Here is a 21123-nt window from a genome sequence, read left to right as displayed (position 1 = left end):
CCAGCACCACAGTTCGAAAGCATCAATTCTTACTGCCAGATTAATTCACTTACTCCAATCTTGAAAGAGCGGCACTGGTTGCCTATTTCCTGCTAGGCCCAATTCATGGTGCTGGTACACTCTAAATGGTTTGGGACCCAAAATCTCACCTCTTTCTATATCAGCCTGTTTGTGTATTAAGACCTGGGCTCTCTGTAGTGGGTTCTCCCACACTGGAGGCATTCAAGATGAGGCTGGACAGCCATCTGTCAGGGATGTTTTATTTGGGGGGGGGGGGTTGGACTCGATGGCCTTGTAGGCCCCTTCCAACCCCACTATTCTACGATTCCATGATCTTCCCCTGTGACCTTATTCCAAGTGCCTTTTTTATTTGAAGCGTGCTATGTAATTACAAAGGTAAAGGCGTTCTCTGGAATTACCTTTCTAAGGAGATACTCCTGGAGCCTAATTTACATTTTTTTGGCACCAGGGTAAGGTGTATCTCTTCACCCAGGCATTTTAATTTGTAGAAAGTCTCAGTCTGTCTTTGCAGTTGAAATTATCCACTGTCCTTTATTATGGCTGTAGGATGTTAATGTTGTTGTATTGAACCAGGTTTTTAAATAATGGATGTTGTACACCACCCTGGAATCTCCTGGGATGAAGGGCGGTATAGGAATGTTTTAAATAAGAAAATAAAAAATGGTTGAAACTGTCCACTCTTTCACAGCTGCTCTGATATAAATCCTTACCATTATTTATACCTTCTGGACCTTTTATTACTTTTATTGCTGTACCTCTGACCTTGTTGTCTTCATTTTATTATTATCCCCCTTGTGTGTTTCCAGAGGGTTGTTTGTTTGTTCCCTCTTATTGTTGCTCTTACAAAAATCAATAAAAAGATAATAAAGAAAAGAAACAAACAGTCCAGTCTCCCTCTTCCATTTTCTCCCTTTGATGTTATCAAACTAGATACTTCGCACAAATGTTAGCACTGCTGGCTGATTGCTACTGTAAATCACTTCCTCTGTTTGTGATGTTCAGGGGTGAGTGCCATTGCTTATATGTAGCCAGATTGGGACAACAAGGCAGTATCAGCAGGTTCAGGGAACCCCTGAGGAATGCAGAAGTACAAAAAATATTTAGGGGGGAAAAACTAAGGAAGAGACCCTTAGTAGTTCATTGAAAACTGAGCACATGTTTGGTCCAAGAACAATATGCATTAGCTACTGGGTCGAGTCTTTATCATAAACAATGTGTCTCTTTAAATTTATTGACATAACAGTTCAGAAGTATTTTATGTACACTTTTCAATGTATTTAAAAAAAATACCACCATGAGCCTTCAGAGGAATTCTTACTTCTAGCTACATATATGCATACATTTCAGAGGTGGGGCCTGGTTTTGTAGAATTAGTTGGCGCTCACTGAAAACAATCTCTGTCTAAAGAAAGGGCTTGTGGGGAAATCATAAGAACTGTGGCAGGTTGGAGGGTGTAGGGCTGGGGAACAAGAAAGATTACAGAGTCATACATAGTTTGGCATACATCTCTCCTCTCTCTTGCTTATCTAGATGGATGTAGAAGATACTATGTTGGGGATGGGGTGGAGTGGGGGTGTACTGGAGTCCTATCCCTAGTGGTTTGGGTTTTCCGGAACATTTGAACCAGAAAAAGTTCTGGAAAATGATTCAGTATTCAGTGGATAGCTGATTTGGCATGCTTACCTTAATTTAGTCAGTAAAAACTAAACAAATGTGCTATGTTTTTTATATGCTGTATAAATATAAGAAAATTTTCCAATAGGCAAAAGTAGTTAAATAGAAATACATGATTAGTAAGTAAGTAAGTAAGTAAGTAAATATATATATATATATATATATATATATATATATATATATAATCAGGGTTCAAATGTTACATTGAAATAAATTCAAAACTTTCTTGGAAATTTTTAGTGGACTACTTGGAAATATTTTCAGAGATAGCATAGACTTTAATAGTATACACTTCCCTTGTTAAATTATAACTTTATAAGGGAAAAAATGATGGCAGTGAAAATGGTTAACACCCTAATTTTAGCATGCTTAAAGAGCTGTGCACATAGATATATGCCCTTCCCAGGAAGTGTCACCTGAACAAGTTAATTGCAATGTTCTTTTTTGGATTTTACTACTATTGTATCCATTCCAGTTGCCTATTTTAATTGTATAGTTCTAATTTTACTATGTTACTAATAGTGAAATTGGAAGATTTCTGAGGAAAAATATAGCACTCCATATTTTTGCCCATCCTCCAACAAATCTCTCCTCTTGTCTTTTCCCTTTCTTGAATCGGGGGGGGGGGGGGAGGGAGAAGGGATTAGAATCATGTTGTAAACTGGTAACATTTCCCAAAATTCTTAAAAATTAAGGAGCGTTTTACTCAGGCAATTTGAACAGCTTCATCCATAGAATTATTGCACAAAATGTAAAAACTCAAAACCTTTTCTTTCTTCCCCCCAGTGTGCAAAGATCCACCGTACAAAGTTGAGGAATCTGGGTATGCTGGTTTCATTTTGCCAATAGAGGTTTACTTCAAGAACAAGGTGTGTAATTCTGTTCTTTCAATTTCTCAATACACACGTATCTGGTTCTTTAGATGATCTCTTATTTGGTGCTTTAAGTGAGCTCACTAAATACTAGTATATAACATGATTTGCAAAAAAATTTCAGATGCTCTCATAGGTTTACAAGCTATGAAGCTTGCTCCGGAAATATGATGGGTAATTCTAATTATGTCCATCTGCCAATGGAACGTCTGTCAGTGAAGTGGATTTTCCTCCTCCACCCTGCAGCCCCCTTCACCCGCCAAATCTGCGCTGGATATTTGGGGACACTCTGGAGCAAACTTTGGGGGTGTACAGGGGGGAGGAGAGGACAGGTAAGTACTGTTGCATGATCAGAATTCACTTGCACAAGGTTGGTGATCGCCCAATGGGTATATAAAGAAATTGCACGTAACTACAGAGAATGTTTGGACTATACTAAAACCATCAAGATAGTCAATGCCTAAAGCAAAATTTAAAGTACTTCTTAATCAAATGAAGGGAAAAAGTAAGTTCCCTGAGTGTTCTTCAAGGATATTTCTATGTGTGTATAATCTTGTTACCTCTAAATAATGTATTGGTTTTAAAATTTAGCATTACTTCATGGCAATAGTAACTAATTCAGCTTTTTGTAATCAGTACAATTCTCTCCCCCTTCATGGATCACTGCCTTGTTGTGGCGAAGGGGCTTGCGTAACTCAGTGAAGCCATAAGCTATGCCGTGCAGGGCCACCCAAGACGGACAGGTCATGGCAGAGAGTTCTGACAAAATGTGGTCCACTGGAGAAGGAAATGGCAACCCACTCCAGTATTCTTGCCAAGAAAACCCCATGGAACGTATCACAAGGCTAAAAGAGATGACGCCGGAAGATGAGCCCCTCAGGTCGGAAGGTGTCCAATATGCTACTGGGGAAGAGCAGAGGGTATTTCCAAGTAGCGCCAGAAAGAGTGAAGCGGCTGGGCCAAACCCGAAAGGACACTCAGCTGTGGATGTGTCTGGCGGTGAAAAGAAAATCCGATGCTGTAAAGAACAATATTGTTTAGGAACCTGGAATGTCAGATCAATGAATCAAGGTAAGCTGGAGGTGGTCAAACATGAGATGGCAAGATTGAACATCGAAATCTTGGGAATCAGCGAACTAAAATGGACAGGCATGGGCGAATTTAATTCAGGTGACCATCATATCTACTATTGTGGGCAAGAATCCCTTAGAAGAAATGGAGTAGCACTCATAGTCAACAAAAGGGTGGGAAAAGCAGTCCTGGGGTACAATCTTAAAAATGATAGAATGATCTCAGTACGAATCCAAGGCAAACCATTCAACATCACAGTAATTCAAGTCTATGCCCCAACCACTGAGGCCGAAGAAGCTGAGGTTGATCGGTTCTATGAAGACCTACAACACCTTCTAGAACTAACACCAAAAAAAGATGTCCTCTTTATCATAGGGGATTGGAATGCTAAAGTAGGAAGTCAAGAAATCACCGGGATAACAGGCAGGCATGGCCTTGGTGTACAAAATGAAGCAGGACAAAAGCTAATAGAGTTTTGCCAAGAGAACATGCTGATCATAGCAAACACTCTTTTCCAACAGCACAAGAGGCGACTCTACACATGGACGTCACCAGATGGTCAATATCAAAATCAGATTGATTATGTCCTTTGCAGCCAAAGATGGAGAAGCTCCATACAGTCAGTAAAAACAAGACCTGGAGCTGACTGTGGCTCAGATCATGAGCTGCTTCTTGCAAAATTTCGGCTTAAATTGAAGAACGTCGGGAAAACCACTAAACCGTTCAGGTATGACCTAAATCATATCCCTGATGAATATACAGTGGAGGTGAGGAATAGATTTCAGGGATTAGACCTGATAGACAGAGTGCCTGAGGAACTATGGACGGAGGTCCGTAACATTGTTCAGGAGGCAGCAACGAAATCCGTCCCAAACAAAAAGAAATGCAAGAAAGCCAAGTGGCTGTCTGATGAGGCTTTACAAGTAGCTGAAGAAAGAAGGGAAGCGAAAAGCAAGGGAGAAAGGGGAAGATATACCCAACTGAATGCAGAGTTCCAGAGAATAGCAAGGAGAGACAAGAAGGCCTTCTTAAATGAACAATGCAAAGAAATCGAGGAAAACAACAGAATGGGAAAGACTAGAGATCTCTTCAAGAAAATTGGAGATCTCAAGGGAACGTTTTGTGCAAAGACGGGCATGATAAAGGACAAAGAAGGCAGGGACCTAACAGAAGCAGATGAGATTAAGAAGAGGTGGCAAGAATACACAGAAGAACTATACAGGAAAGATCTTCATGTCCCTGATAGCCATGATAGTGCGGTCACTGAACTTGAGCCGGACATCCTAGAGAGTGAAGTCAAGTGGGCCTTAGGAAGCATTAGTAACAACAAAGCTAGCGGAGATGACAGTCTTCCAGCCGAGTTATTTAAAATCCTTAAAGATGATGCTGTTAAAGTGCTGCATTCAATATGCCAACAAATCTGGAACACTCAACAGTGGCCACAAGGCTGGAAAAGGTCAGTTTACATTCCAATTCCAAAGAAGGGCAACGCCAAAGAGTGTTCAAACTACCGCACAATTGCGCTCATTTCACATGCCAGCAAGGTGATGCTCAAAATCCTACAGGCTGGGCTTCAGCAGTATGCGAACCGAGAACTACCGGAAGTACAAGCTGGGTTTAGAAGAGGCAGAGGAACTAGAGATCAAATCGCCAACATTCGCTGCATCATGGAGAAAGCAAGAGAATTCCAGAAAAACGTCTATTTCTGCTTCATTGACTACGCTAAAGCCTTTGATTGTGTGGATCACAACAAACTGTGGCAAATTCTTAAAGTGATGGGAGTACCAGACCACCTTACCTGTCTCCTGAGAAACCTGTACGAGGGTCAAGAAGCAACAGTAAGAACCAGAGATGGAACAACCGATTGGTTCAAAATTGGGAAAGGAGTACGGCAAGGCTGCATATTGTCACCCTGCTTATTTAACTTATATGCAGAGTACATCATGAGAAATGCCGGGTTGGATGAATCAGAGGTCGGAATTAAGATTGCCGGGAGAATTATCAACAACCTCCGATATGCAGACGATACCACCCTAATGGCAGAAAGCGAAGAGGATCTCAAGAGCCTCTTGTTGAGGGTGAAAGAGGAGAGTGCAAAAGCTGGTTTGAAACTCAACATTAAAAAAACTAAGATCATGTCATCTGGCCCTATCACTTCCTGGCATATAGAAGGGGAAGAAATGGAAGCAGTGACAGATTTTACTTTCTTGGGCTCCAAGATCACCGCAGATGGTGACTGTAGCCATGAAATTAAAAGACGCTTGCTCCTTGGGAGGAAAGCTATGGCAAACCTAGACAGCATAGTAAGAAGCAGAGACATCACCTTGCCGACAAAGGTCCACATAATCAAAGCTATGGTTTTCCCAGTAGTAATGTATGGCTGTGAGAGCTGGACTATAAGGAAGGCTGAGCGCCGAAGAATTGATGCTTTCGAACTGTGGTGCTGGAGAAGACTCTTACGAGTCCCCTGGACTGCAAGGAGGTCAAATCAGTCCATCCTAAAGGAAATCAACCCTGACTGCTCATTGGAAGGACAGATAATGAAGCTGAAGCTCCAATATTTTGGCCACCTAATGCGAAGAGAAAACTCTCTGGAAAAGACCCTGATGCTGGGAAAGACTGAAGGCAAAAGGAGAAGGGGACGGCAGAGGATGAGATGGCTAGATAGCATCACGGATGCAATGAATATGAACTTGAGCACGCTCCGGGAGAGAACGCAGGACAGGAAGGCCTGGCGTGCTATGGTCCATGGGGTCACGAAGAGTCGGACACGACTGAACGACTGAACAACAACAACAATTCTCTCTCTGATACTGTTGCACTTTATTAACATTTTATGTACATGACTGTTATTTGACAAGACAAAATGACCAAACCTGCTTCTGCAGTAGCTCTGTTTTCACAAGTTTGTTCTGTTTATTCACCTTGCTTAACATTTTCTTTTTGTGGGAACAAAATTTGAAGAAGGGTGAACTTTAACAGTCTTTCTTTGCAGTAATGTATTAGATCGTTGTGGGATTTCACCCTATATAAAACACACTGTGTGAACAGAAGACACTCTCACCCCTCCCTCTCCCCTGCACCCCCTGAAAAGAGGGGAAATTGCTCCAAATCTGGAACCTTGTGTGAATGGTGCAAGAACCCTCTGCCTAATTTCAGGATTTTCCCTCCCCTCTACCACTGGAGCCCATTAAGACACTTTGTACCATGTTCTGGAGATAGTGGTTGCAGAGAGAGTATGTTTTAGCCTAGGTGATTCTAACTGCTAGAAAATAGTAGATGTTATTTGGAAATCCATGATGTGGCTACACTATATGCTCTCTCCATTTAGTTCTACTGATTTTGAACATTATTTATTTCAATACATTATTATTGTTATGCATAACAGGTGCAGGACAAATGAAGAACAAGTCCCTGCCAGTGACATGCAGTCTAAAAAATAATTGGATCTGATAGAAACACACAGACGTGCGTGCGCGCACCCCCCCCACCCACACACGCACGTGTAGAACACACAAATGCAGTGCATACAATTTGTTAACTACTGAGCTTATGCAACGTGACATCATGTTTGTTTTAGAGCCTGGAAGCTGCTTTGGCTTTTTAGTAATAGAGTGGGAAGAATTACTGTTTATCAAAGAAAGGTAATTTCTTACTATATCTATAGAAGCATGAAATCTTGTTCCTCCCTAAGCTTTAACTGAGCTACCCTGTGCCTGGCCATTTTAAAAGCTACAGAACACTGCTTGAGTTAGTTGTTTTTCATGAGGCGCGGCTTCAGGCTCAGAGAGAAAAAGAGAGCGCAGCTTTCTGGTGTTTACAGGACTTCTTGGAATCTGTGTGTTTTGTGTGTGTGCCCATGTTTCCTGTTGATAACACCTTTTGAGAGTCTGGGCAGGTAGGAAGAGGACCCAAGTGTCAATTTGACTGTAACACTGAACCTGAACTTAAATTTCTGTTCTGCTGTAAAGAATTTAAGAAACATGCTATGTGCATACTCAAATTTCATTTGAAAAATGAGAATTTTTGTATGTATGTGCCTTTCAGACCTTCCATTGTGCAGCCTGAATTGCACAAATCTAGGGTATAGAGAAGAAAAATGTTGTCCACAACGGTTGGCCTGTTTTGGCCTTCTAAGGCCTTTTATACTACGTTTACAACAGGACAGCAATTTTATTCCTTTTCCTGATACTCCAAATTGCGTTATGATTGCCTAATGTGTGATGGTGGTTGTTCTTGTGTTAGAAGAACTACTTGAATAAAGGAATTTCTATTCAGTGCTTTATCTATCTTCACCGAAGCTCTGGTGCAGTGAGCAATAATAGTGTATCTTGTGTAGCATTCATTTTCCTCATGAAATCGCTGAGAGCATAGTTAACTTTTTAAAAATAGTATTCTCAGTAGATTGTATATATATGTTATAAATCTAACCAGATAAAGCCAATACATGAGAGAGAGCTTTTCATTGAAAGAGGAAGAATATTAATCCAGTGGCCATTATCTGAATGTCCTTTGGGTTCACAACTCTCAGTACAAGCATCTGCTACCTCAGTCTCTTCAGTGTCAGGGAATTACAGATAACTTGATTAAGCCTGCAATTCTATGCACACTTCCATTGGACACAATGGGACTTAATTCTAAGTAAATATGTTTAGGATTGCAATGAATATAAAGTCTCCTTCCTTAGCACAAGACTCAGAGCAGACAACATGGTTGAACAGTGGTAGAAGATATCAGTGTTGCTAAGTCATAAATAAAAAAAATTAGCATAAGAACTGCTGCAGTGATGTCATTGTTAATTAGGAGCCCTTAGCTGATTTTAGTAGTTACAGTGACTCTTAGGAAAGGAGATGATAACTAAGATATAAAGGGTGCTAGGTAGCTTTGGGCTTTATATATCATAAGGAGGAGCTTGAAATGTTCTTGGAACGTTAGAACTAATCAGTACCAACTTGGCAACACAGGGCTGATGGAATTCTTAGCAAACTGTGGCTTCTGAACATTTGTGGCTTCTGAACATGGGCAGCCCTAACGTAGAATTTATTTTAATAATTGAGCGCTGGGGTTAAAAAAAAACGTGCTGTGAAGGTGCTGTAGGAGTGACTGATAATAACATAAAATCAACTTACACTAATTTTGGAAGATTGATTTGTGGATTGGGCTCAAAATAGTTTTGTTTCTACCTCTCTACGATTTGAAAATCAATTCCTGATTTCTAGAAGAATGCTACAGAAATAGTTATTTGATGTAATAAACTTATGTTTCCTTGCCAGAGAAAGCTTAAGTTTAGTTCAGGACAGAGAGGAAGAATATGCACTCCAGTACCTTAAAGAGAATTGCTCTAAGATAATTTCAATTATTGAAAGCCAGCCTCAGGCTTTGACTCAAACTGGGAAGCCCCATACCAAAATGACTAAATTCACTGCTCACTTTTGAAGATCTTGATTAAGGTAATCTTTAGATCTTAAGGATTTTAATGTCCTATTTAACCTACAGGTGAAGAAATGAAACTGTCACTGGGATAAAAGCTACTGTGTCATGAAGTTTTATTTATTTTTTCCTGTTTCTTAACTGTGCTCTAACCTGTAGGAAGAACCGAAGAAAGTCCGCTTTGACTATGATCTGTTCCTGCATCTGGAAGGCCACCCACCTGTAAACCATCTCCGCTGTGAAAAGCTTACTTTCAACAACCCAACGGAAGAGTTCAGAAGGAAGCTGCTGAAAGCAGGAGGGGTAAGTTCCATCTGTGTAAAACGCACATGGAGGTTTGTTGTATGCTACTGGTACACTCCAGACAAGGTTAAAAATGAATCTCCTCCTACTCACATGCTCACACACACCACACAACCATTCCTTTGCATAGAAAAGACCAGCTGCCTAAACCCCATAATATAAACACATTATGTACAACATTGAGCACACTGACACTAAGTAAAAGTGAAATAGTAGTGGCACTGTTGCAGAGACTAGGCAGACTGCAGGCAGGAGATCACACTACTACTGCAGGTCAAGATCCTGACATTCATTTTGTGGCTTTATACATGTTAACTTCTACCAAGTTGGTGCAAAGTTGTTCTTTCTTGTGAGTTTGTTTAGGACTTTATTTCTGAAGGATCTGGTATCAGAGAACCTGCACTAGTGTAAAGGTAATTACAGAGCTGCTGTTACTAGTTTGCTTAAGGTCAAATTGCTTTTACCTCTGCCTAATCTCTACTCTTGTTAAATGTGTAGCTAGTTATCTGATACACAGCTAAGGCCATTTTCACAGGTGACACTTAAAACCCACCCCTTCTTTGGTTGTCTGTGTTTCTTTCATTTGTAATTGATTTTTACTTTTCTGGGCCACCTCCCAGAAAACATAGAGCTTCTGCTGCTGTTGTTACCATCAATGCACATAGATGTTTTACAGAGCTCCATAAGCAAAACAGGCATGTCCCTGTACCAAAGGAACTTAGAATCTAAGTTTTTACCTTCAGATGGCTGGGTGCACATATGATAGGAAAAAGAGTTCCCTTCCACTTTCTCCCCTGCATTAACAACATTCAGAAATGGCCAGTCTTGGAGTTATGCTAAGAATGCCTTGCTTGCAAATTCATCCCCCTCCCCTCCCCAATTATGTAGTGTTTTACTCATGTTGTAGTTGCAGGAAAAACGTAAGAAACTGGTTTGCTTCTTACTTGTCCAGCAAGCATGGGGAATTCCTTCAGTGTTAGGCTCAAACCATTTTAAAGCTTCTTAACTTTATTACACCAAATTCAGTGTTTCTAATCTGTACATGTTCCATCATGTGGCTTCTCCAAGAAACAACAGCGTTGAAATCTTGCTTTAAATTCTATAGCTTGCTGTGGTTGAAGCAAGTTGCAGGATTTCCTGCCCCCGGGAGAGTAAATTTTGCTTGTTTTTTCAAAAGTATTGAAAGGAAGTTCTCAGCAACAAATGGATATGCTCTCCTTTTTAAATTAAGTATCAACATACACATTTAGTGTTGTACAGAGCACAAAAAATTAGCAGCTTAGATATTAAAAAACTATTTACTTCCTGCTAACACTCTGGACATAGCAGAACTATCTGGAATATATAGGATTCATAAATAATACTTACCCTTAGCCTGATCCCAGCAGTATGCTAGGTGATGAATCCATTGCCTAGATACCTCTGGGTATGGTTCAGGTGCAAAGACTTCCCAAGTGCAGCATAAAGATAGGTTCAAATAATTAGTCTTCCTGTTGTTACAAGAATTATCTGCAGTTTGAACAAGCATCGTTTTGCTGGATTGCATATGAGCAAGCTGATTGGCCAAAATCAGAAGCGAAGAGAAATCCAGTGCTTCAGGGCTGGAACCACAATCTGTCGTCAGCCCGAAAGCCTGCCTGATAGCAGTCATTGGTATTGCTGTGTGTGTGTTCCCAAACTCTGGATGTTGTGCAGCACTGAGGAGAAGGAGTATGCTTTTTTTTTAAGCTAGAGAGAGGCTAAGGGGTATATAATGATGGCAGACAATGACCCGATTTGCATGATGAACCAACCCACGTGGGTTATTTGGGAGCAAGTGAGTGTGCTGGCTGTCAACCACTTGGCCACTTCCGGTGTGCTAAACAACTCTTTGTCCCTGGGCTGTTCACCATGGTATCCAAAGTCAGAACTCTGGGATGTTGGGGGAGAAACAACCCAGAGATATAACCCAAGAACAAATCTGTTCCTATTTCTATTCCTGTTTCTGTGTGGTGATAGGAAAAGCAGGCGTTGGGAGGGAAAACCCATAGTCAAGTGGGTATGATTTCTTTAAGGTATTCAAAATGCTATGAAATGTTCATCCTGTTCCCCCAACAAAACTATTAAATTATGTCGGGCAGTGTTTTCACTTTACAAATGAGAAATGGAGAGACAGTGAGTAGTATGAGACAGTGAGCATGATAGAGTATTGTGCTCCCACTTCCACTCCATTCCAAACAGGAAATGCATAAATGACAGTAAATATTCAGAAAGGAGAGTTGTTTTGTTTCTTAGTGAATCCTACACAGCCTTTTGTAGTGCAAGGCTCTCCCCTCCTTTTGCTTCTGCAGTATGCTGGCTTGGGACAAGCCTTAAGCTCATCCTTGCATGATGAACCGTAGTGGGATGAATGCTGGGTAGGCACAGTTGTCAAGTCAAAAAGTGCAGAAAAATAGCCACACTTGTTGCTTCTGTGCTCAACTGCTCCCCCAAATCTGGGAAGGGCATATTCAGCATAATTTTGTGATGAACGTGACCTGATTCTGAGGTTTGGTCAACTTAAATTTTGTCGACCTGATTCTGAGGTTTGGTCAACTTAAATTTTGTCGACCTGATTCTGAGGTTTGGTCAGCTGGCTCCATTTTCTCTTAAAGAGCAAGGCCTGTCTCACCCTCTTCGTATTCTGCCTGCTGAAGTGCCTGTGCCTGCCCCAGACATCAGGGGGCTGTTGCATCATTTCCATTGATTAGGCCTTATTAAGAATTGTAGATTTTCTCACTGTTTTGTTTGTTTGTTTCTTTGTGGTATTTACCGCCTTTCTGAAGCTAACCAAGATTGTTTACAAAAAACTCAGAAGATAAAAGCAATCAAATAAAAACAGAGCAAAACACTAAAATCAGACTTAAAAAACATAACAACAATTTTTAAAGCCAAGTTAACAAGACACATCTTGACCCCCTTCCTGAACAGGGACCAATCACAACTCCAAAGAGAAGTGCGTACCAGAGTTTCGGACGAACATAGGAGAAAGCTCTTTCCTGCATGCCCGACAAGCAGGCCCCTGCGAACACAGATGTCCTCAAAAGGGCCTTTCCTGCTGATCTTAATAACGGAGCAGGTTCATACCAAGATAGGTGGTTCCTCAGTCCCTAAGCCTGGGAGTTCCCAGCGTGGTGCCTGTGGGCAGCAATGTGCCTGTGGAGACATCACCTGGCACCAACCAGGCTCCCTGCCTCTCCTGATATTTATTTTATTTTAAAAAGATGTTTTTATTTTTTTAATTGGGAGGCCGGCATGCTGCAAAGCAAACGGCTTCCCTCTAGCGCCATCTTTATTCAAGAGAGTGGTTTGTGTTTTGGAGATCAGAGCCCACCTCTACCTTGTACTTAGGTTTTTAGGCAAGCTGCTTTTCTTTTAATCTCACTGGTTTGCCTCCTGGGAAATGAGTATTTTCTGACTGGCCATGTCCACAAAGGCAGTCATTTTATGAATGGGCAACCCCCCCGTGGTAGCCATTTTGTGAATGTGCCCACAACACTCTCTAAAAAATTTAAATGTATCCACCAACCCAGAAAGGTTGGGGACGCTGGCCCTAAGATGCTGCATCGCACTGCCAGATAACATGTTACTCTTTGCAGTGACTTGAAACGGAAGGACTCTTGGAGTAATATAAGTTTTGAGGATCCAACCTCATATCTTTACCAAGAAGTATAGTACAGAAAGTTCTAAATAAGTATTTTTCTATTTATATGCTTTTAGACAGATGTTATTTTTTCTTGTATACACCATGTTATCTTTGTTTTCCTATAAAATAAAGCCATTTTTCCCTTTTAATTACATTATTGTGTGTTTTGGAGTTATCCTCTCTAAAGCTTAGCTTCTTTACTACTCTGTTTCAATAGTAGAAGCACAGCAGAGTTCTTTGGGTGGTTGTTTTAATAAAAGAAGTTGGTTTATTATCACATTTATATCCCACCCATTTTCTTCTTGCGAGGAATCCAAGCAGCTTACATATTCCTCCTCACCATTTTATCCTTATAACAACCCTATGACATTGGTTAGGCTGAGAGTTATTGACCTGGTTTGGACAACATGACATCCCACTGTGCGTTAATTAACCTTTGGGGTACTGCAGTGCATGCTGTCCACTATTATGACTATGTAAATCCTGGCCATGGCTTGTCGTGTTGTTTGAACCCAGACAGTGGGGATTATGAATATTTCAAGGGGAAGTTCCTGGGTTGCAAGGTTAGGAGGTTAGTCAAACACACATGACACTGCAAACATGGTCCACACAAGCTTGTGGTATGAGGGAAGCAGGCTTACATCCTCCCATGTCTAGGACAAATTCATAATATCTGTAATATTTTCCTTAATTTCTTTTCCCCATAAATTCATTGTGCTTCTCTGGGCTTCTAACAGCATTATTTTATGTGTTTTTTATTATTTCAATCTGTCCTTTCAATTTATGGTGAAAGCCAAATGATGTTAATAAAACTAATGCCAATTACGCGCAATCTGCAGAGGAAATCAGAGTTGTCCATTTATTTGATTATTTAAGTGTCCACTTCCAAGAGCCTTGCTTTATATCTTTGGCTATTTTATAAATGTTCCTAATGTGTTTATTTCCTTTTCACTGTAGATCATGGTAATGTCAGATGGACCATCAGCTGCTTCAGGGCAGAGTCTTCACCTCCCCAACCTTCCCAGTAATTCGCTGTCTTTTTCTGAAGTGAAGAAGAAATCATCTCATGGGCCAAAGGTGAGATATGGCTTAGTATTAGAAACTGGTTGACAGTTTTGAATGTTGCATGCCCAAATAGCCAAGAAGTAACAAGTTCAAAGCAGTGTTTAAATCAAATGAGTAAACAACCAGCCATAGTTCAAAGATAGATTTACAAGCCATTAATATTTGGGTTTTTTCTCCATGTATTTACGTTAAAATGGGGTAGTTTAGAACTACACCCATGCATTAAACTACCCCTTTTTTTAGCAGCTAGAGAATGTGAATGTCTCAGATACAATTGTCTCCTTTCCTAACTACATCGCTCTGCAGATGATATCCTAACGAGTAATGTATGATTGGAAATAGAATCCTGTAGTAAATAAGGTTTATGTTCCTACATCTGCAAAGCTATGATGATGGAATGCATACAAGTTTTCTCATAATGGAGGGTAGCGCAAGTTCCCAAGTGTGTCACTTGCATTGACAGAAATAAGGATAGGGTAAAATGCCAACATCACTCTTCAGGAAAGTTGAGTGCTAATTGTGTTCTTGGGAGCCTCGCATTTTTAATCCTATGGGGAGATAACCCCTAATTTATAACTACCCTCAGTTTTAAGAGCATTTCCTTATAACTATTTAATTCTTGGATGATTTGTATAGTAAGACACTGTTAATTGGTAGTGGGGGAAATTTAGAGTGGTTTGTCATCCTCCAAATCCATGTGAAATGTGGATGGCTAGCAGTAATTTGGCAAGATATTTATTTATTTAAAACACTTGCATGCCACTTTTCAGCCCTGACAAAGATGCCCCCAAAACAGCTTACGTAACAAAATAAGCAGTTCAGTAATAACAAAATTTAAAACCAGAGCCCTAAAATAAAAATTAGAGCCCTAACATCAAAAATGTAGTTAAAACCTTAAATTAAAAACCATTAAAAGCAAGCTGGAATACAAATATTTTCACCACCTGCATAAACTCCACAAAGAATGGGGCTGGTCTCACCTTCTTTGGGAGGGAATTCTATAACCAGGCTACTGCCACAGAAAAGGCTCTGCCTTCCATTCCCATCAACCAATCTTTTGTTGGAGGTGAGACATACAACAGGACCTCTGAAGGGGCTCTTAACCTACAGGCATGTTCATATGGGAGGAGGCACTCTTTCAGATTATGATGAGAGATCCAAGCAAGTGGCAAACTGTATGTTGATAATATTATTTCTAGTGTTTATCTATGCTTGCAGAATGCAAACTGAATAATGTGTGTGGGTGGGTGTGTTTGTATCTATAACTATATATCTATTTCTTTAATAGGGTATATTTTTTTTATACTTAAATTGTTGACTACCTTGAGAGAAAGGCAGGCTAGAAGTTAAATGAACTTAAATACAGTGTAATAGAACAGAGTTCATGAGGAATGCTTAACTAACTGCCATGAGTGACTTGTAAATGCTTCTTGTCAATGGTCATTGTGTTGGTTTAACCTGTAGGACATTCTGAAGTTTAATTACTTGTTACATTTATCAGAAACCTTTGTACTAATTTAGATTCCGCTCTTCTATCAGCTTCAAAAAGGTTAGCTGAGTTCAGTATGGCAATGTAAATTTAGCATAAGATGACACATTTGTATTGGTTCTTGAACTATACAGATGCATCTTGCACATCTTGCATACATAAAACTGGCCAGTTTTTTAAACATAATGTTGGGGACCCAGCCTCTTGAATGTCCATTCCTACCAAGACCCATCACTAATGGTGATGGGTCTACCAAGACCCATCACTACCAAGACCCATCACTAATCTAAAAATGCCATTCCTTAAAGATCAGGTGGAAGTGGCTGCAACTGGAAGGGAAAATGGCAACCCCTCCATTTATGTGCGGTGGTTTCTTTGGATCCTGGGCAATATCTTGTGCTGCTTTGCAACATACTGACAAATCTGTTCTCTATGTTTGGCTCTGCATTTATGAGTCAGAGAAGACGGCAAAGGAAGAATCAGTATGTCTTGCACACATGTGCTGTTTTTTTTAATGCTTCCTATGAGTTTATATGTGGTGATGATAACTTGATGCAACAGATCATCTGCTCAACGTGCTGAAAAATAATCTCATGAAATGAAGCTGGAGTGTCTTTTTAGGGGTTGCAAAGATGATCACTTCCCTTGAATTACTTTTTATGTACATATGTTATGCTATCTATAAATTTAATTCCAGTAGACAGTCCACAAATGCATCATGTCTACCCTACCATGTAGTTTAAGTTCACAACCTAGCAATGGGATTTAGTTCTAGTCCACTGGTTTCAAAGGATCGTATTTGAGACTACCTTATGCTGAATTTTGCCTTTAACAGTTTTGGAAATGACAAGAAGAAACTATGTTTCTGATCCAAATTTAGCTATGGAGAAAATTAACAAGTTAGGTAAACATTTAAAATAAGCACTTGCTCTTTAAATAGTACAGTGTTCCTATTTGCTTATATCTGTCAGATGAATTAAAAGCATTGAGTTGCATCTGATGGGTTGTATCCAATGATAGCCAAACTTAAGTTCCATTCATTTCAATTGAAATGAATGGAACTTAAGTTCCATTCTCTAAGTAGGACTAACAAGGTATGCAACCCATTGGCTTTCGGCTACATAAAATAGTTTGTTCCTTCCTTCTACTCACATGCTGACATGTGGCTCTCAACTGCTGTCCTCCTCTCAGTGCTTTTTGTGCTCCTCCCTCAATCCCAGTCCCTTGTCTAGCCTCTGCTTCCCATGTAGTAATGTTTATTGATTAAAATACTGCATCATAATGTGAAGCTGAATTTTGAATCAAGACATGTAAATTGTCCCCTTCTACTCCTGTCCCCCAAAATCTTGAAACAATTTCAGGCTAGATTTTCCTCTTTGCTGCAATTTTAATAGGTTTTCTGGGTCCATCCACAAGGTTTCAAGAAATTACTGTTATTATGTAAGGAAGCCATGCTTTAATAGTTACTAATAGCAACTTCTAAAGTAGTTCATTAAATTTAATTTATTAAGCCTGCTTGGATGTTGCCTAGCTGAAAGAACTTATACTGTACAGCACTGCAGCTTGGTATTCTCAGTGTAAATTTAAGTAATTAAACATAATGATGTACTTAATGAGCCACTAAAATTGCTTTACTTTAAGATCTGCCCCCCACCCCCCATTTCCATTCTTCTGGGCAGTCCTTTTCATTTATATGCCTTTGCCTTATGGAATCTGTCAGCCAGACGCAAATGCCAAATTTATAACATGAGACCATGATGGCAAGGTAATCTGAAAGACTGAACACAACACCGTTCCCATTATAATGTAAAATTAAGGCTGAGACCTTCTGCATGCTTAGCTGGAAGCAAGTTCCAGTGTAAGCTTAATTCCAAGTAAGCTTGGCTTCTTGCCCCACATGTGTGAAGTGAGGAGTAAAGCAGGAGGCTGCATGTGGGTGCATGAAACATATGTGGGTGCATGAAGCTCATGCATATCCTGGTTTATTGGTCTGACCTGGGCCAATGTAGCATGGAATCCTCCCTTATTTTGCTGACAGAACTGAAAGCAAAACCTCATTTACACTGATGGCATAATGTATAAATAATAGATCATCAGGCAGTATTCTGCAGACTGATAACTTCCCAGGTAGTGTGAAAGGTATGGTGTACTCATGACTCTCAAGAGCAGAATGTATATCCCACAGTCTGTCATTGAAGAAAGAGGAAAAATAAGCATTATGAATTCCAAACTATATATGCTTTCAACTCATTTTATGTTGAATGCAGTTGTGATTCTGTTGCTTCTAGCACAATTAGGACGCAGTCGTATGCATGTTTAGATGGGGGGGGAGGCCTTTCTGTTCTAGTTCAAATTAGTTAAGTATTTTTTACAGTAGGGGTTGGGAAGCTATGGGTTGCTAGCTAGCTTGGATGTGTAAAAGAATGCTCAAATATTTCTTTATCTGTTTTCTGTGTGTCTTGAGCAAAAAGAATTAATAGTGTTCTTGTGCAACATGATCTATAGTATTGTTTGCTACAACAACATTGTGTGATGCATCATTGTTCGTGCAGTGATGCACCCATGGTTAGCATTTGTGCCTGAATGTAGGCAGTATGCACTGCTACATCTGAATGGCTTTGCAGATGGAACATTCTTCACATGGTTGGGAGGTAGTCTTCACACAGGTTCGAGATGGTTTGAATCCACCCAGATGCTTAAAGTGGCACATCTATTGGTTAGCACTAAGGTTACTAATTTTGGCCATAAGAAAAACCAAGATTATCATAGAATCATAGAATAGTAGGGTTGGAAGGGGCCTACAAGGCCATCAAGTCCAACCCCCAAAGTAGATAGTAGAAAGAAAAGAAAGTAGATTAGTAGAAAGAAAAGAAAAGCAGCGCTATATTTCAGTAATAAATACAACATCTTATCTTTCAATGGAGAAGACTGCTTGAAGGAAATTTTGGGCTTGGGGTCATCATGTTTTGTTTTGTCAATGATATTCCTGCATATTTCTACTTGTTCTTTGTTGTGGCCATAAGTGGAGATGAGCAGTAAGATTGACACTGTATTCAGCAAGATGGCATGCTTGAAGCTTATGAGTCTAATGATGTTGGGGCAAACTGAAACTGGGAGATTTGGGTCTTTTAGCCCCCACCACTACCACCACCAACCTTCTGGAGTCCAGGCACATATTGGATCCATTTCAGCCCAGACAGGTCCTTGGATTTATGCAATAGTATTCAAGCTGGCAGAAAATACTGGGAACTACATTTCCCATTGTCCCTTGTGTCACTGAATGCTGCCTGGTGCTGATTGCACTGGTTCCTGGAAGCCATACTTGCTCTTTCACCTAATTTCGGTAAGTTTGGGGAGGGCTGCAAAGAACCTCTGCAGTAAAATCTAGGGTGATGATCCACTCTGGATCTAATTTAGATTATTCTACAGACACCCACAATAATCCATTTTTCCCAGAGTAGATTTGGGTGAGTCTTCCCAGTGCTAATTGTACTTCTCTTTTAAATAACAATAAACTCAAAACTTGTGACATGCATAGATTTTCAATCTACTTAACTAGCAGTTCTCCTTTCAGTAATCCCGTGCTGCTAGCACACTTTTCCCTTTTGGTTTTGTGAGACTCTTAATGCTTTTTTAAGCCAATGTGGTTGATAATCCATGTAACATAATAATATGTACTTACTGAAGTGGTGGTGAAATTTCCTTTCAAAATGTTAAACATTTCATTCAATCTAGAAAATACTTTGTCATACTTTGCCCCACAGACAGTTTTAACTTCTAAACATATTAATTAACAACCTTTTTGATGCCTTTTATCTCTGTAAAATCTCACTAGAAAGAAATAACTTTTGTGATCTCTTCACAAAAATATGTAAGAGAGTGATCCTATGGTCCCATGGAGAGCATCCCGGGGATCATAGGATTGCTTGGAAAAACTCTTCCGAAGTCATAGAGCTGTCTCCAACCTCAGAAGGGGGAGTCAGAGATCCACCACCACCACCCCTTCACAACTGGCACGGAGAGAATCACACTGGCTGCCCTCCGAGGTCAGAAAAGCAACCTCAGAGGTGGAAGAAAGGGGGCGTTCCAGTGGATGGGGAGGGAGGGAGACTGGAGTGGCCAGGATATGAGCCTCCTCCAGCCTCCTTCCCTCCCCCTCCAAAGCACCCTCACTAGATGGGCTGAAAAGATGCAGAGAATGGGGAGGCAAAGATCACCACCTCATCTTCCTGCCCTGCCAGCTTCGGAGGCTTCCAAGCAGCGAGAGCACAATGGGTAGGATTGAACCCTAAATCATTATTGTATTTTCATCCTTAGTCTGTTGGGAGTTCATTCTCTAAGTTGTTATTTAAACCAAGAAATCCTCCAAGCCTCTTCACTGCTACACAATTTTTGCAAATCTTATTGAAGTAAATAGAGGTTGCAGAGTAGCTGTGTATGGTAGCTATACCTTAAACATAGAATACTAGACCAAAGTGTTAACTTTGTGATTTCCATTGTTGCAGGACCCAAGTAAGAGTGTAAGCACTAGCAGCAGCAGTAGTAACAGTTTTTCAAAGCCCCATAAATTAACAAAGGAGCACAAGGAGAAACCTTCTAAAGACTCGAAAGAACATAAAAGTGCCTTCAAAGAACCTTCCAGGGAACATAACAAATCTTCCAAAGAATCCTCTAAGAAACCCAAAGAAAACAAACCACTAAAGGATGAAAAAATAGTTCCTAAGATGGCCTTTAAGGAACCCAAACCTATGTCAAAGGAGCCAAAATCTGAAAATAACATACTTACCATAACAGGTGGACAGCAACAAGAAAAGAAGGCCCCTACAAAAAGGCCTCCCGGTATGGATTCTGAGGATCTTGCAGCCAAAAAGAAGAAGAAAAGTGGCTCGGAGGCTTTATTTAAAAGTTTTTCTACTGCTCCCCCACTGATACTTACTTGTTCCACTGCTGACAAAAAACAGACAAAGGATAAATCTCAGTTTAAGATTGGGAAAGTCAAAATGGAAAGTGAGACACTGGAGAAGAAGAAGAATACGTTGCCACCATTTGATGATATTGTGGACCCTAATGATTCCGATATGGAGGAGAACATGTCCTCAAAATCTGAAGTAAGTTTTGTGTGCCTGTTATTGCTTTGCTTCCTTGGTAGAGAATTTGCTCAGTTTATCCCTTAAAAAAAAAAAAAAAAGATTTGAGCTTGGTGATCATGTGTGTGCGTGCGTGTGCGTGCGTGTGTGTGTGTGTATTGAAATGGGTTCTGTTTTGTTATGCAAATCATGGAAATTAGCTGTAGCTACTCTAACTTTACAGATTGCTTTGGTTGGTTAAATCAGTTCTTGATCCTCTAGGGAATTATACTCGTTTGTTGCTTTATTAATAATCATAGAGGAATAGAGGCCTTTCAGTATGATTGCCTCTCAGTGCCAGGAAACAGATTTTATGCATTTTTTTTGTAGAGTGACTTGTTATATTCTATACTATTTGATGAATGCAAAACAAGTCTATGAAAGGGATAATACATTAAAATTGGTCTT

General features: G+C 40.1%; 1 protein-coding gene across 1 annotated transcript in view; it reads left to right on the top strand.

The window, feature by feature from the left end:
* MLLT3 (MLLT3 super elongation complex subunit) overlaps window positions 1-21123 on the top strand; it is a 186760-nt gene that overhangs the window by 99751 nt on the left and 65886 nt on the right. The window contains exons 3-6 of the mRNA XM_084834583.1: window positions 2482-2564; window positions 9228-9371; window positions 13993-14112; window positions 20095-20697. Of these exons, the coding sequence (XP_084690709.1) occupies window positions 2482-2564; window positions 9228-9371; window positions 13993-14112; window positions 20095-20697 (950 nt within the window). The remainder of the gene's footprint in view (window positions 1-2481; window positions 2565-9227; window positions 9372-13992; window positions 14113-20094; window positions 20698-21123) is intronic.

This window comes from Heloderma suspectum, chromosome 2 (genome assembly GCF_057233095.1).
Source record: "Heloderma suspectum isolate Gila_16-S chromosome 2, 16-S_ref, whole genome shotgun sequence".
Lineage (NCBI taxonomy): Eukaryota > Metazoa > Chordata > Lepidosauria > Squamata > Helodermatidae > Heloderma > Heloderma suspectum.
The sequence above is the reverse complement of the archived record's forward strand: the minus strand, read 5'-3'. Positions and strand labels throughout refer to the sequence as shown.